This window comes from Artibeus jamaicensis, unplaced genomic scaffold (genome assembly GCF_021234435.1).
Source record: "Artibeus jamaicensis isolate MK-2021 breed Jamaican fruit bat unplaced genomic scaffold, CSHL_Jam_final contig_923, whole genome shotgun sequence".
NCBI classification, from domain to species: Eukaryota; Metazoa; Chordata; class Mammalia; order Chiroptera; family Phyllostomidae; genus Artibeus; species Artibeus jamaicensis.
The window spans coordinates 3557483-3572737 of NW_026522014.1; the positions used below are offsets into that span (position 1 = coordinate 3557483).

Below are 15255 nucleotides of genomic sequence, written 5' to 3' on the forward strand. Positions count from 1 at the left end.
TCCTTCACAAGGCAGAAGAGAAACTACTACTTGGGCCCTTTTCTACCAAAATCAGTGGGTTTCTTTATGCTATCTTCTCTTCTCCCAACTAAATCCACTTAACAAAACCATTTTTCTAAATTGGGTGAAATTTCTTGATTTTTCATATAATAGTAATGTGTTTGTTTGTGCTGTTTTTTTTCCCTTAAATCTCATTTGGAAAGTGGTTGCAAACCATTATGAACTGGTGCCCAATAAACTTAATCTCATAGAACACTGCAGTTGAAAAGGGTTTTTGATGACATCCTGCCTGGCCCTGCTAAATATCTTTCTCTACTAAGGGACAGATCATAGTGTATTTCCTACTGGGATATGGCTGCATCATTCTGCTTAACTCAGAATTCTTGACAGATACCACCAACTGGAGTTGGCATGCATTTGCTCTCCTGAAGAGTTCAGTCCTTCATTTTAAAGATAACCAAATTGAACCCAGTGAGACTGACAGATTCAAGGCCATAAGACTGATAAGAGGAAGAGCCAGGACTTGAACCCAGGTAATAGATATTTCATTTGAAAACATAAAGTGATACATTTGGATGCTGTGCATTATATTATTAAAACCCACTACAGGAAGCTAGTTAGGTTGCATAACACCTTAACTTACTTATCTCTTTTGTTTTTATGATGAATCAAAATTTGACCAAATAATCTAAGTTTGTTCTGTTATTTCACAAAATTATCATAATTATACTGCACCACTGGAAAAAGTGAGTTGACAAAAATGCTTTCAAGAAACAAGCCTGGAGTTTCTTTTGTCTAAAGAAAGAAAAATCTTGAAGTTTAGAAGGAGACCTTACAGCCCTGAAAGCCAAAGCCTAGAAAGAGAAACATCTCCGGCAGATGGTCTTTTGAAGTCCCAGAATGTGGTGATCCTTCCTCCCAACTCTGCCACTTTTCAGAGGCAAAGAACACATTTGAAGCCTTAAGAGTACTTCCTGCTCCTCTCCAACAAAAGAGGGGAAGAAAGGCATCTAGAGAGATATTTCTGTCTTCAAGCACACAGTCTCTCGACTATGTCAGTAAGCTAAGGAAGAGCCTCCTTTAAGATGGCAACAGAGAAGTCCATGGAATTATTTGTACATATTACTTCGTTCCCATAAATGTCCAATCAAACGTAAACATTTAAGATGAAAATAATTAGGAAATCAGCTCATGATCACTTTGACTTTCTCTTTGTTTCTTAGGGAAAAAAGCAATAGAAGTTTATCAGTGAACCTAAAGCTAACCCATTTTAGAACATGAGTTGCCCTAAATAAAAAGAATTTGAAGATGTTTAAGTAAAGTATGTAAATGAGTAATGCAAAGGCTTATTCCTTTTTATTTAAATTATTCCAGGGTTAAATTAAGTTCCTCTACCCCCACCATAAAAAAAGAAAAAGGAATCCATATTTAGAGTGTTCTTCCTGATTTTTGCAACTACTTCATGTATATTGGGATAGAATGATACCAAAAGTGTTGGTTTGAGACATTGAAATTCCTCAAAATCCTATTTCAGATAAGGCACCACTCCACTGCTAAAATGAAGAATTGGGACATTATATGAAAAGAAAGGTTGACTTCGGTCAAAATGGAGGCATAGGTAGACACGCTTTGCCTCTTCGCACAACCATAGAAAGAATTACAAGATCTCAAAACAAATAACACCCAAAACCATTAGAAAATTGAGCTGTATAGAAGTGTGACAACCAAGGAATAAAAAAAGTGACATTCTTCCAGATGGGTAGGAGGGGTGGAGTTGTAGAGATGGGCAGAGCAGCATGGAGATGCAGTACAGCACAAAGGAGTAGCAACGGTGGTGGAATAAACAATTCCACATTCATGTATGGTGGAAAAAATAAGGAGGGATACCGTGGGAGTGAGTGATCCCAGCCCCAGGCCAGACTGCACAGCCCAGGATTCTGGTCGGTGCATGGAAGATAAATCCCCATAATTTCTGGCTATAAAAACCAGTGGGGGTTGGAATGGTGGAAGAGACTGCCAGATTTTCAGGAGACTAGGCTTAAAGGGCCTGCAGAGACTCAAAACGTATATAAACCCACCTGCTCTGGGATTCACACCATAGCAACAGCTGGAAGGGCATTAGTCACATATAGGATGTGGGTGAAGTAACTGGAAATGGGGCAAGTGCTGGGCAAACCTCTAGAAGCCAGGCACAGGCAATGTCCCCTCTACGAGCCTTCTGCCTACACAGAGCCACAAGGCGGCGAAGTAGGTTGCCCCAACCTGGTGATTACCTGGTGATTACTCCACCCCACACAATTTACAGGGGCCTTTTCTACAACAGACCACACTACTAAGACAGGAAGTTAAAGCAGCTCTACCTAATACACCGAAACAAACACAAGGAGGCTGCCAAATTGAGGAGACAAAGAAATATGGCCCAAATGAAAGAACAGAACAAAAAACCAGAAAAAGAACTAAACAAAACAGAGATACTCAACCTCTCAGATTCAGAGTTCAAAACATGGGTGATCAGGATGCTCAAGGAACCGAGTATGGGAACAACATAGAGGCAAAAATGAAGGTTACACTAAGTGAAATAAAGAATAATCTACGGGAACCATCAGTGGAGTGGAGGACAACAGGATTCAAATCAACAATCTGGAACATGAGGAAGAAATAAGCATTTAACCAGAACAGCAAGGAGAAAAACAAATGAACAAAAATGAGGATAGTATAAGAACCCACTAAAGACATCTCCAAATGTACCAACACCAAATCACAGGGGTAGCAGAAGGAAAAGAGGAAGTGCAAGAAACTGAAAACTTATTTGAAAAAATAATAAAAGAAAACTTCCCCAATTTGGCAAAGGAAATAGATGTACAAGTCCAGAAAGTAAAGACAGTCCTCAACAGGTTAGACCCAAAGAGGACTACACCAAGACATATCATAAGTAAAATGTCAAAGGTTAAAGATAAAGAGAGAATCTTAAAAGCAGCAAGAGAAAAGCCGAGAGTTATCTACAAAGGAGTTCCCATATGACTATCAGCTGATTTCTCATAAGAAACTTTGCAGGCTAAAAGGGGCTGGAAAGAAGTATTCAAAGTGATGAAAACCAAGGACCTACAACCTGGATTCGTCTCTCCAGCAAAGCTTTTAGAATGGAAGGGCAGTTAGTGCTTCCCAGACAAAATAAAGGTAAAGGAGTTAGCCATCACCAACCATTATTACATGAAATGTTAAAGGGACTTATTTTAAAAAAAAGAAGACCAAAACTATTAACATTAAAAAGGCAACAAATTCACAATTGTCAACAACTTAATCTAAAAAAAACACAAACGAAGCAAAGAATCAGAACAGGAACAGAACCATTGATACAGAGATCATTTGAAGCATTATCAGCTGGGTGGGGGAAGGGGGCTAATGAAGGAAAAGGTGCAGGGATTAAGAATCATAATCGGTAGGTACAAAAATAGATGGGGGGGGGTGTTAGGAATAGTATAGGAAATGGAGAAGCCAAAGAACTTATATGCACGGCCCATGGACATGAACTAAGGGTGGGGAGGTGGAGGGGAATGCTGGAGGGAAGGGACTACCAGGTGGAGAGGAAGCAAAGGGGGAAAAATTGGGACAACTGTAATAGCATAGTCAATAAAATAAATTAAAAAAAAGAAAGTTACAAAAAAATACAATTGCTAAACTTATTTTCCTATTTAAATGCTCTTACAATCTTTTGTGCTCTCTTGAAATTGCCAAACACAGATGGCTGGGATTCATGGTCAAGAACATCTCACAGCCTTGGCCAGGTGGCTCAGTTGTTTGGGGCATCGTCCCATTCATCAAAAGGTTGTGGGTTCCATCCCCAGGTGGGGCATGTGTGGGAGGCAGCCGATCAATGTCTCTCTCTCTCTCTCTCTGCTCCACCTCCCTCTCTCCCTCTCTCCCCCACACCCCTTTCCTCTCTCTCTCTAAAATCCATAAAACATACCCTGGAATGAGGATTTTAAAAAATCTCACAGTGCATTTGATAGATCTGAGATAGCATTTAAAATGCCCCTGCTAGCCCTGGCCAATGTGGCTCAATTAGTTGGCACATCAAAAGGTTGTGGGTTTGATTCCTGCAGGGAGTACACTTAGGTTGTGGATTCGATCCCTGGTTGTGGGGGGTGTGCTCCAGAAGACAACCAACCCATGTTTCTCTCTCACCTCTCTTTCTCTCTCTCCCCCGCTGCCCCCTCCCTCTCTTATAAAGCAATGAAAAAAATGTCCTTGGGTGAGGATTTTTAAGAAAATTTAGTGCCCTTGCTAAATACAGTAAGCTGCTAGAAACAATTTTGATGAAACTTAATTGCTCTCTGTATATTTTGATAATAAATAACCATAATGGTAGAATTTAAATTGAATGAAGAGACCAGAGAGGGAGAAGAAGTTAAAGGATGAGTTCAGAAGAAACTGAAGAAATACCAGAAATGCTGTAACCTGAATGAGTTACTTCAGTAGGTTCAAGATGCATTGATCATTTCTATTTTGAAAACTACAGGTACCACTCAGATCCCAAGAAGAACATCAGTTTGCGGTCCAACAGCTGCGTGAAGTTTGAAATAGGAAGAGACAAGTACCTTTATATGTAAGGGTCTTGGAGTAGTGAATTTCTTGAAGAACAGCCTCACAGTAGATGACTCAACTGTGTTTCACGGCTGGTTAGAGAGTACCTTTTGGCAATTCAAATAGGAAACAGAGGGACAAGCTCAAAAGGACAGCAGTACTAGGGATCAAAGTTAAAGAGAAGAAACTGAAGCAAATGATAACTGCAAGTTAGTGTAAAATTGGTGTCAAGTCCAGAAGAAGAGTCTTTGGGATCTCGAGTCAGGCACAAGAATCAGAGCAGGTCCCACGTCTCTGAGAGGTGACAGAGCAGAAGCACACTGCAGATGGCAACACTGAGGGCCATCTGATGACCATGACCAGAAAGACCGGACGTACCAAAGAAGCTGAAGGCCTTCAACTTGATTAAGGAAGCAGCCAGAGAAGGGTAGTTAGGGGTGATTTCCTCAGAGAAATCAGAGGGAATCTCACGAGAAAATCTGAGGAGAAAGTAGGGCATGGACTACAGGTGATGGGCACAGGTCCTGGAACAATGGATCTAGTGCTTTTTACAACACATTTTCCCATGTTCATGTGAAGTTACTATTATAAAACTTAGTATTTTTTTATTGCTATCAGCAATGGCATGTGTAGATTTGTAAAGAAGAGGGGTAAAAGAGACTTTCAGAAGTTTTGTCTTTCTATAAAGCAGATCTGGGGCTTGAGGATTCCAGCCAGGGGATAATTTGGTGTTAGCTGGGAAAGAGTCAGTGACCCCAACTGAAGGGGCAGATAAAGAAAATGGGATAAGCCAAAAATCACTTCTACTAGGTACCTAGGGGGGTTTATTTGGCAGTGAGGCCATTTTGGCTCATAAATTACTACTGTTTTTAAAATATTTTAAAATTGTCATTTTTATAGACACTTTCGTTGCCCCAAAGTTATGAACGTTCATGACTACACACAGTTGAAATTGTGTGTGTGTGTATGTGTGTGTGTTGGTAGTGGTGAGGAGTAAGAGGGAACATAAAGGCAAATAAACAAGAAATAAAATACTAACTGAAAGCTGTGGTAATAATTGATATTTTGAAAACAACTATTATTTAGGTTACTGAGTTTTTCTCCCTGATAAAATGCAGTATTTCTAAGGTCCCAGGATGCTGCCAATAGATACATTTATACATATGAAAGAAGAATTTAGAAAGAACAATCAATCATTTAAGGGTCGGCTCATCTTTCCAATACAAAATAAGTGCCATCTAATTAACAGCAAAACATATCAATATGGTTTTGCACAAAAGTCACTCAAAAAAATCACTCACAATTAGCCAAAATATTTTATGACCATTTTTCTAAGGTTATGGAAATACGGTTTTAAAAAGATTTATGTTAAGTGTACATTTTACCGTCTTTCAATGTGGTAAGTATATTGTTATAATAGCCAGACTGGGACAATTTTTATAAGTGGTAAGCCAGTGACTGGATAAGGGGCAACAATAGGTTAAAAACATAAAATTATTTTAGTTTAAAAAAAGGGAAAATAGTGGATTAAGAACATAGAGAATCAGAAGTTTTAGAAGATTAGAAAAACAAAATATTATTTTTTCAAACTGGTTTAAAAAAATATCCACATGTGACTAAAAAAAGAAAAAGGCATAATGGAAGTAGACATTGAGTTGACTCCCCCAAAGGGGTTGAGATTTACCACCTAAACTCACCATGCTTCTTCCCAACAGCCATTTTTCTGCCGATAATAAAACTGTTGGCCTGTTTGGTCTTCCAGTTAACTGTTCCACTTATGCCATCAGCAAGGCTTAATAATAAAGCTTTTCAGAATAAAACAAATGCACAAAAAGTGAAATTAATGTTAAATCAAAAATGACTTTCATAGATCACCTACTATTGACATCAGATTTCTTGCAGCCCCGCTAGCTGTTTAATTCCATTCAATAAATATTTCTTGCATGTCAATGAAAGGAATATATTATGATCGCAGGTAAATAAGGTACAGTTCCTGCCCCCCATGGGCCAGGGATTTATAATTCACATATAGCAATATATACATAATACATAATAGAGTATATATATTATTCACACATAAATACAGAATGGTAGAAAGCATTCAATGCTACAGAAACACCAAGGGGGAAGCAATTATCTCTGGCTAGGAATGTTATGATAAGTTTAAATTGTCTTCTAGATTCACAGTTCAGTTTTGGAAACATTACTTTGGCAGTAATGAATAGAATTGGGGTAAAAGGATACTCAATGGAGGGGGGGCCATCTCTGGAGTGTTAAGTAGCAGTCATCCCATAAATCAGCAGTTGAAGCAAAAGGCAGGGCCAGTGGCAAGGCATCACGGAGATAATACTGACAATACTTCTTAATTGCTGGACGTGGACTAGGAGAACCCATCCAATGGCTTTGGATTTTTGGTTCAGAATGACAGAAAAATGATATATTAGGAGTCTCCCCCCAAAAGAAGTTGACCTCAAGATAAAGATAATACATTTCATTTGGAATATGTTAAACTTGGGAGACCAGTTACGTATTCAGGTGAAACTATCCAAGAGGAAGATGAACTAGATGTCTGGTTCATGGGAGAATCTAACGGTCCTTCAGATGCAGAGTTGAGGTTCCCTCTGCAGAGAAGTAACTGTTGAACCCAAACCCCCAGTGCAATTCCTTAAAAAGATCATACTCCCAGGTAACACGCATTAGGCCCTCATGTACCAAGTGATCTGGAGAAAATACACATTTATGCTCTTGACCATATGTCTACCCTATTTCCTATCAAACGAATTACCAGTGTTACTGTTTACTTTCCCATTTGTCATCCTTATCTTCCAGATTTGATATCCAAGCCCCATTTTTGACATTGGGTCTCCCTTCCTCTGTGTCTCAGGTATTATCCTCTGGGTTCATACCAAGAACTCCCTAGGGTGTACCCCATGGATTTGCCCTAGCTCCTAGAGCTGAAATACAGCAAAGAGGAATGCACAAAAGTGAAAAGGACAGCAAAGGCAGAAGAACGTGTTAATAAATACATTCACATAGCAAAAGCAGAGGATGATTCAGCAAAGTAAAAAACAAGCAATCACAGAGGCTAGACAGCTGAGCCTGAAGTGTCACATATGTCCATGGAAGAGATGTCAACACAGAGAGTGTGATTAGCATCCTCAAATACTGCAAAAGGTCAGAGCTTGATGGGAACTTAGAAAAGACAGCAAGATGTGGAAAATGAGAATCACTAGTGACTCCTTTAACGTGGAGTTCCAATAAAGCAGTGAGGGTAGAAGCAAGGTGTAGAGGTAGCAAATATAGTGAATCTTTCAAGAACACTGGGCAGAATGGAGAAACAGATATAAAATAATATGGCGGACTGAAGCAGAGCAAGGTGGAGAGAAGGGCTGGTTATTTTCATGTGGGGAAACAGGTTTTTGTGCATAAGCTGGGGGAAAGACATAAGAGGCAGAAGGAGATGAAGGACACAGGGAAGGAGCATAACTGACGAGTCACAATCCGAGAGACACTGGAACAGGTGGGACCAAGCACACGCAAGTAAAGAAAAGACTTCCTGAATCAGAAAGTGATTCAGCCCTTATTATATGAAATGTTAAAGGGACTTATCTAAGAAAAAGAAGATAAAAAATATGAACAGTGAAAGGACAGTAAACTCACAGTTATTAACAACCACACCTAAAACAAAAGCAAACTAAGCAGACACCTAAAACAGGAGCAGAGCCACAGAAATGGAGATCATATGAAGGGTTAGCAACAGGGGAGTGGGAGAAGGAGAAGGGGGGAGAAGGTACAGAGAATAAGTAGCATAGACGGTGGGGAGAAAATAGACAGGGAGGGCAAGAGTAGTGTGGGAAATGTAGAAGCTAAAGAACTTATGACACATGGACATGAACTAAAGGGAGGAAATGTGGGTGAGAGGGGGTGTGCAGGGTGGAGGGGAATGAAGGGGGGAAATGGGACAACTGTAATGGCATAATCAATAAAATATATTAAAAATAAATAAAAAATGAAAAAAATAAAAGTGATTCAGGAAAAAGGACTCATGGACATGGACAACAGGGTGGTGATTGCTGGGGGGATGGGTGGGGGGCCAACTAAATGGTAATGGAAAAAATACAATAACGACTAAATTAAAAAAAGAAGGTAAGGACAAGTGACGACAGAAACATTTATTGGAGTACAAGAAACTTAACGTTGAAAGAGCTCCTTATCTCAGTAACTCAAAGATGAAATGTACATTTCCTTTTTAAACTGAATTTTAAGTAAAATTCTGAACCTATACTAAATTATGAATAATACCAAGTTACCTTCCAAAATGGGAAAAAAGTTCAAAACCCAAGTTATCAGAAACAAACAAGCAAACAAAACCTCAGGTGATCATTCCAGAAGATACCTTGGAGTGGAAATCAAAGGCTCTAGCACCCCAAGCAAGCAGTTGGCTTGGTCGCTATTCAGTTTTTAAAATATGTACACGTAAGTGTACTAACTTTATATCTACTACAAGGTCAATCTTATGGCTGATTCACCTAATAAATGGCTGATTCACTTAATAACTGAAATGATGTCCTTTTCAACCTACATGAAAAATACAGTTAGTCATTTCCTAAATAATTTAAGCTGAAAAAGGGTGAGAAATGTTCATAGATTCTTATGGCAAAATATCCCACTTCTCAGGGTTATGCTGGTTACATGAGAATCACCTGGGCAGCTCTCTAAAAACATGGACTTTACATACACCCCAAAATACATAATAAGAACATTTAAAAACACAGATTCGCAATTTCACCATGGAAAGTCTTAGGTAGGTGGGTTACACAATTTCACCACGTACAAATCTAAACTCTAGAAGGCCGAGAGGAGACCTACAGATCCCAAGGGTATATAGAATAGTCACCTGAGTCACATCATATCTGCCAAATGTAGGCCTGATATGAAAAGCTCAGACATGAAAACTTTACCCACCACTGCCTATAACTGGCCCGCAGATGCAGCCAATTCTCAAGAACATGTTAAGTCACTGCTGGACAGTGGGGAGTCCCAACCTAGAAAGACAGGAAGCGGCTGGCCAAATTCTTCTCTACAACTTTCCAAATAACAAGGACAAGCAACGCTTCAACTGAAATCTATCACACACATTACCTGGCCCCGAACAAGGTGCTTTCGTGTCTACTGCCTCGTTTCATCTTTAAATTACTGACCAAATGAATATATTAACATGTCTGAAGAGCACAGGAGCCTGAAATCTTAAAGGAGAATGGAGTAAATGCTGCAGGCAAGTGGGATTCTTTAGAAGTCTCCACTTTTCCAGGGGCTGGGGAGTTACCAGAAAGAAACAACAGCTGGAGTGTGCAGACAGCACCCCTGTTGTCCCCTCCTTTATTCTAGCCCAGTGGCTCTCGGACTATGTTGTGCATAAGAATTACTGTTCGGAGTTACATACACAAAACTGCACATATTGTACTTTAAGGGTGACTTAAGGAAATTACTAGAATAAATCTATTGGATTTTTTTGTTCTACACCCTGGCTTTTAGAACTAACCCAGCATGAGATTTAACGCTACTCTGTGTCCTTGGCCATGAATCTCCATCTCATTGCTCAGGGGTTCCAGGTCCTGTGTAAGGACAGAGTACTTGGCTTTTACAGGATTCAAAATGCAAGGCTGACTGGTGCCTCAACTGTTATGAAACAGAGGCAGGATCAAACAATATTCATACATGCCATAGATACCGCTCTATTTTAAGGCCAGCATTTTTTTCAGCACATTCGTTTTTCAAAGTTCATATTGATCTATCTAAAGTCCTACTTTGACCACAGAAGACCACAGCCCAATAAATCTAAATAAAAAGACAGGTTTTTATGTCTCTACCCACCAGATAACGTCACTAAAGGAGAATGCCACAGATGATGTGTCTGCTTAAACATTCAAGTTCCACACCTTGAGGGACAAATCTCAGTAAAGCGACAAGTATTTGTTTTTAATGGTGTGGATCAACTCAATGTATCTTCCTGTACAAAAAAAGATTACTGTAATCTGTACGCTGATGAATACAGAATACTCATAAAAAGGGCTAATACTTTAAAGTTTGAGTTTCATTAGAAAAAAGGACCACAGTATTTTTTTTCTGTGACAAGTTTGCTTAGTTAGAATGGGAAAATGTGACTTAATTTTTCAAATGTTCTATATACAACTTTTCAAGATTAATTTTAATGTGTAAAAAAAATCAACCTGTATAGACTAACTCTTGGACTCTTTATAAAGACAAAGGACAATCCTCAGAAATCCTGAAAGGAACTCCACTGTGCTCATGAGCCCGTGAAAACCTACACTCCAGTTGTACCTGCCTATGAGCTTTGCTCTAATTCATAAACACAAAAGCAAAGAAGAACATGTACAGTGTGTTTACACAGCCCCAACTAAGAACGCAGTCACAGAATTAGCTAGCATATCAAGTTATATATTCAATTCCTCAGTGCTCCCTCTCAGAAATCATCGAAGCTGGAATTAATCCAAAGGTGGCTGACATGCCCTTATATCCCCTAGAAATCATAAAATACTCAACATTTTTCTTAAAATTCCATGATTCATTCTGATTCCTATAGCAGCATGACTGGGTTTCATCTGGCCTGGGGCAAGCACTGTCTCAAGAGACATCACTCTTTCCTAAATCTGAATAATTTGCCAACTAGGGGAGGAGTCTGCTACTTAATAAAAGCAACTGAAGAGCTGCGAATAGCGACTGATGCTGATGACCTAATCAGAATGTCAAGGAATAGAAATAATAATAACTTACTCCAACATCACTGTCCAAGTAAACAGCAGAATATGCCAAGTGAAATTTAATCTGATTAATACGCTCATCTTAGAACCAAGGTGAGTCCAATGTTTCATGTCCATTCATATTTTCCTGAAGGGGACACTGACCTTGTTTCCCTAAACTGTGTGCATGGCTTCCACCCCCTCCGCCACGGCACTTCCCTCATCATTCCCTACATCACTGTACTGCTCACTTGCCCTCTACATTCTCTCTTCCCTTCCTTTATGCAACTATCCATAATATGTTTTAAATTGTCTCATATTTATTTCCATATTTTTCTCTCCTACAAAATATTAGTTGACATTATTATTAGCTACCATGTTTTGAGTGCTAAGGGAGAGGCAGTCCACTAAGGGTTCTGTACACATTAACTAATTAATCCTTATGTTATCAGCTTTGTGAAGTAGGGGAGACAGTTCCATTCTACAAAGATAAGAAGTCTTAGGAAATGATGTAGCGCATCCCGGGTCATAGGTTTAGTTAGTGGCAAAGTTAAATTTTTTTTTTTTTACATAGAGAAACATTTTTTAAAAATTTCTTTTCTTAAATATATTTTATTGATTATGCCATTACAGTTCTATTTCCCCTCTTTATTCCCCTCCACCCTGCACACCCCCACCCCCACCATTCCCCCCCTTTAGTTTATGATCACGTGTCTCAGGTTCTTTAGATTCTATATTTCCCCTACTATTCTTGGCCCCCCCCATCTATTTTCTACCTACCGTCTACGCTACTCATTTTCTGTACCTTCTCCCCCACTCTCCTTCTCCCACTCCCCTGTTGCTAACCCTCCATGTGATCTTCATTTCTATGGTTATGCTCCTGATCTAGCTGTACACTTAGTTTGCTTTTGTTTTAGGTGTGGTTCTTAATAACTGTGAGTTTACTGTCCTTTCACTGTTCATCTTTTTTATCTTCTTTTTCTTAGGTAAGTCCCTTTAACATTTCATATAATAAGGGCTTGGTGATGATGAACTCCTTGAATTTGATCTTATCTGAGAAGCACTTTATCTGTCCTTCCATTCTAAATGAAAGCTTTTCCGGATAGATCAATTTTGGATGTAGGTCTTTGAATTTTGTGACTTGGAATAGTTCTTTCCAGCCCCTTCTTGCCTGTAAGGTCTCTTTTGAGAAATACGCTGACAGTCTGATGGGAACTCCTTTGTAGGTGACTGTCCCCTTATCTCTTGCTGCTTCTAGGATTCTCTCTTTCATTTTAATCTTGGCTAATGTAATGATGATGTGCCTTGGTGTGTTCCTTCTTGGGTCCAACTTCTTTGGGACTCTCTGAGCTTCCTGGATTTCCTGGAAGTCTATTTCCTTTGCCAGATTGGGGAAATTCTCCTTTATTATTTGTTCAAATAAGTTTTCCACTTGTGGCTGTTCCTCTTTCCTTTCTGGTACTCCTATAATTCGGATGTTGGAACGTTTAAAGATGTCCTGGAGGTTCCTAAGCCTCTCCTCCTTTTTTTGAATTCTTGTTTCTTCATCCTTTTCTGTTTGGTCATTTTTTTTCTCTTTCTGGTCCACTCCTTTGATTTGAGTCCCAGTTTCCTTTCCATCACTATTGGTTTCCTGTGCATTTCCCTTCATTTCGATTAGTTTAGCCTTCATATGTTCCTCTAATTTGTGACTATAATCAACCAGTTCTGTGAGCGTCCTGATCACCAGTGTTTTGAACTGTGCATCTGAAAGTCTGGCTATTTCTTCATCACTTAGATTTATCAGCTCTGGGGCTCTGAGTTGTTCTTGAGCCATGTTTTGATCTGTTCATGCCTGTTACGTACGAGGAGGTGTTCACCAGGGCGGGGCCACCCAGGTCTCTGGCTTGTGACACTGTATGTGGGGGCAGGGTTAAAGAGGGACAATGGCGGTCCCCTCTGCCACTTTCCGCCACTAGGGCCTGCGTGGTCTATCTCACCGCTTCCCTCCTTCACTGGTTTATCTGCGCTCGAATGTGTGACTGCGATCAGCCCTCAGTGGGTCTGCCCGCTTCTCCACACCTGGGATCCGCCCACGGCTGCTGGCGCACCTGGGTCGCATGCCCGGGTCTGTCTGGTGGATCTTTCCTGCCCGACCCCACTCTGCTGCTGGCTCTGCCCCTCTTACCGGTTTGGCTGAAGGGTTTATTGTTGTCAGACTTCCGTGTAGTTCAATTTTCTGTGGTTTGGCTGCGTTTTTGTTGCTAAAACTTTGTTGTTTTTAAACTTGATTGTGTGAGAAGGCGCAGTGCTTCCACCTACGCCTCCATCTTGGAGGAAGTCCTTCTGGAAAGAGGTACCAGTTCCCTCCATGACCGCCACCGCGTCCCCCAGAGTTAAATTTTGAACCCGTTTCTTGACTGACTCCAAAGTTCCTGTGGTCTCCTCAGTGACCAACCCCCATATGCTTCAATGGAAAAGCCATTTGTAAACTATATACTTTTAAGGTAATTTAAGATATCATTATCATTATTATTATTACTATTACTAGTAGATCATCTTCCATTTATTTTTCTTTCCAGAAAAGAACAAATTTCTCCTGAACTGCTGGATTAGAAATAGCTTGCAAGGAGGTAATACCCATGGAAATTAATTCCATACACTATGTATACACACACACACACACACATACACACACACCCCTCATTAAAAGCAGAAGGTTAAAACATTAGTTGGAACCTGTGGAGAAAAAAAGGATTTGCTGAGGAGGACTCCTCACCCCTCTCTGAAGGGAGTCAGGAAAAGATACTCCTATGAGAAGCACAGTAACAAGACTTGAAACCAAGAATGCCAGAGTAGGAAGCCTCTACCCTTTGTTAAAACAGAAGAGCCTGGCAAGGCACAGCATAAGTAATCATTTAATGCAATTAAAAGTTATTAGACTTTTATAACTTCAGCACAAGCTAGGTAAGACATGAGGCTGCAGAGTGAAATAAAATTGGAGAACAAACAAGTAGCGTTTAACACCACAGCCTCTGGAGAGAGAGTATCTGGGTTCAATCCCAATTTTTGTCTGTTGGGCAAGTTAGTCAGTGTCTCTGGACCTCAGTTTCCTCATCTGGTAGGGGCAGAAGAGTGCCCACTTCACAGAGGCGCTGTGAGTATTAAATGAAATAATATATTTAAAACCCTTAGAAAAGTGCCTAAGACTGTGCAGCACAAGTAATGTTGTCAAAGACTGTGAGTGATTATTACCTTTAATCTTCAATTAATATAAAGAAAATTTTAGATTTCTTTATAGGTTTTTAAAAAACAGATGTTCAAATGAAAACTGTGTTACTATAGTTGGCATTATAAAATATAGTGCTCTCTTTTTTCTCACGGATGTAAGTTACATGAAAAAATGATGATATTTCTAAGGCACCGTGGAGTAAATGCTCATAGCAAAAGCAACAGCCCAGGGGTGCCAGCCAGCCTAATCTCTACGCAGCCTCTCACAAGGCTAAGAAGATGACATTTTAGCAGGTCTTAATTCAGCACTGCCCAAGGCGTGCTGGCTGCGAGCTGCAGTTTAACCCTTCTAAGGAAGGGCGACACACGAAGAAGCGAGCTCTCCTGGTATTTGTACCCTCTGACTCTCATAAACTCAGGGGTTTATTCTGAGGAAATAACGCAACAAAAGCAAAACTGTGTGAGCACAGGATTCAACTTTGCATTACCCATGTGAAAGCTGGGCGGCAGGGGAAATTAACGTTCATAAAAGAATAAGTGTCAGTTTAATAGAAGTTAATGGCAAAGGGAGGGTTATCTACTTCTGGTAGTCTCACTCAAAAAGCCCAACCAAGGCATTTACAGTATTACTGGGTTTCCATTATCCAGAAATGGTACTGTCTATATTTTTTAATATAAATTCCTTTTTAATTAAAGTATA

The 15255-nt window shown here is 39.8% G+C and overlaps 1 protein-coding gene across 4 annotated transcripts in view; it reads right to left on the minus strand.

Annotated features, from left to right (window-relative positions):
- Positions 1-15255, minus strand: part of SGCE (sarcoglycan epsilon) — a 69375-nt gene that overhangs the window by 44796 nt on the left and 9324 nt on the right. For 2 of the 4 annotated variants that reach the window (XM_037142780.2, XM_053655092.1), the window contains exon 2: positions 6282-6389. The exons of the other annotated variants lie outside the window; for them this stretch is intronic. In XM_037142780.2, coding sequence (XP_036998675.2) covers positions 6282-6389 — 108 coding nt within the window. The remainder of the gene's footprint in view (positions 1-6281; positions 6390-15255) is intronic. 4 annotated transcript variants of the gene reach the window in all.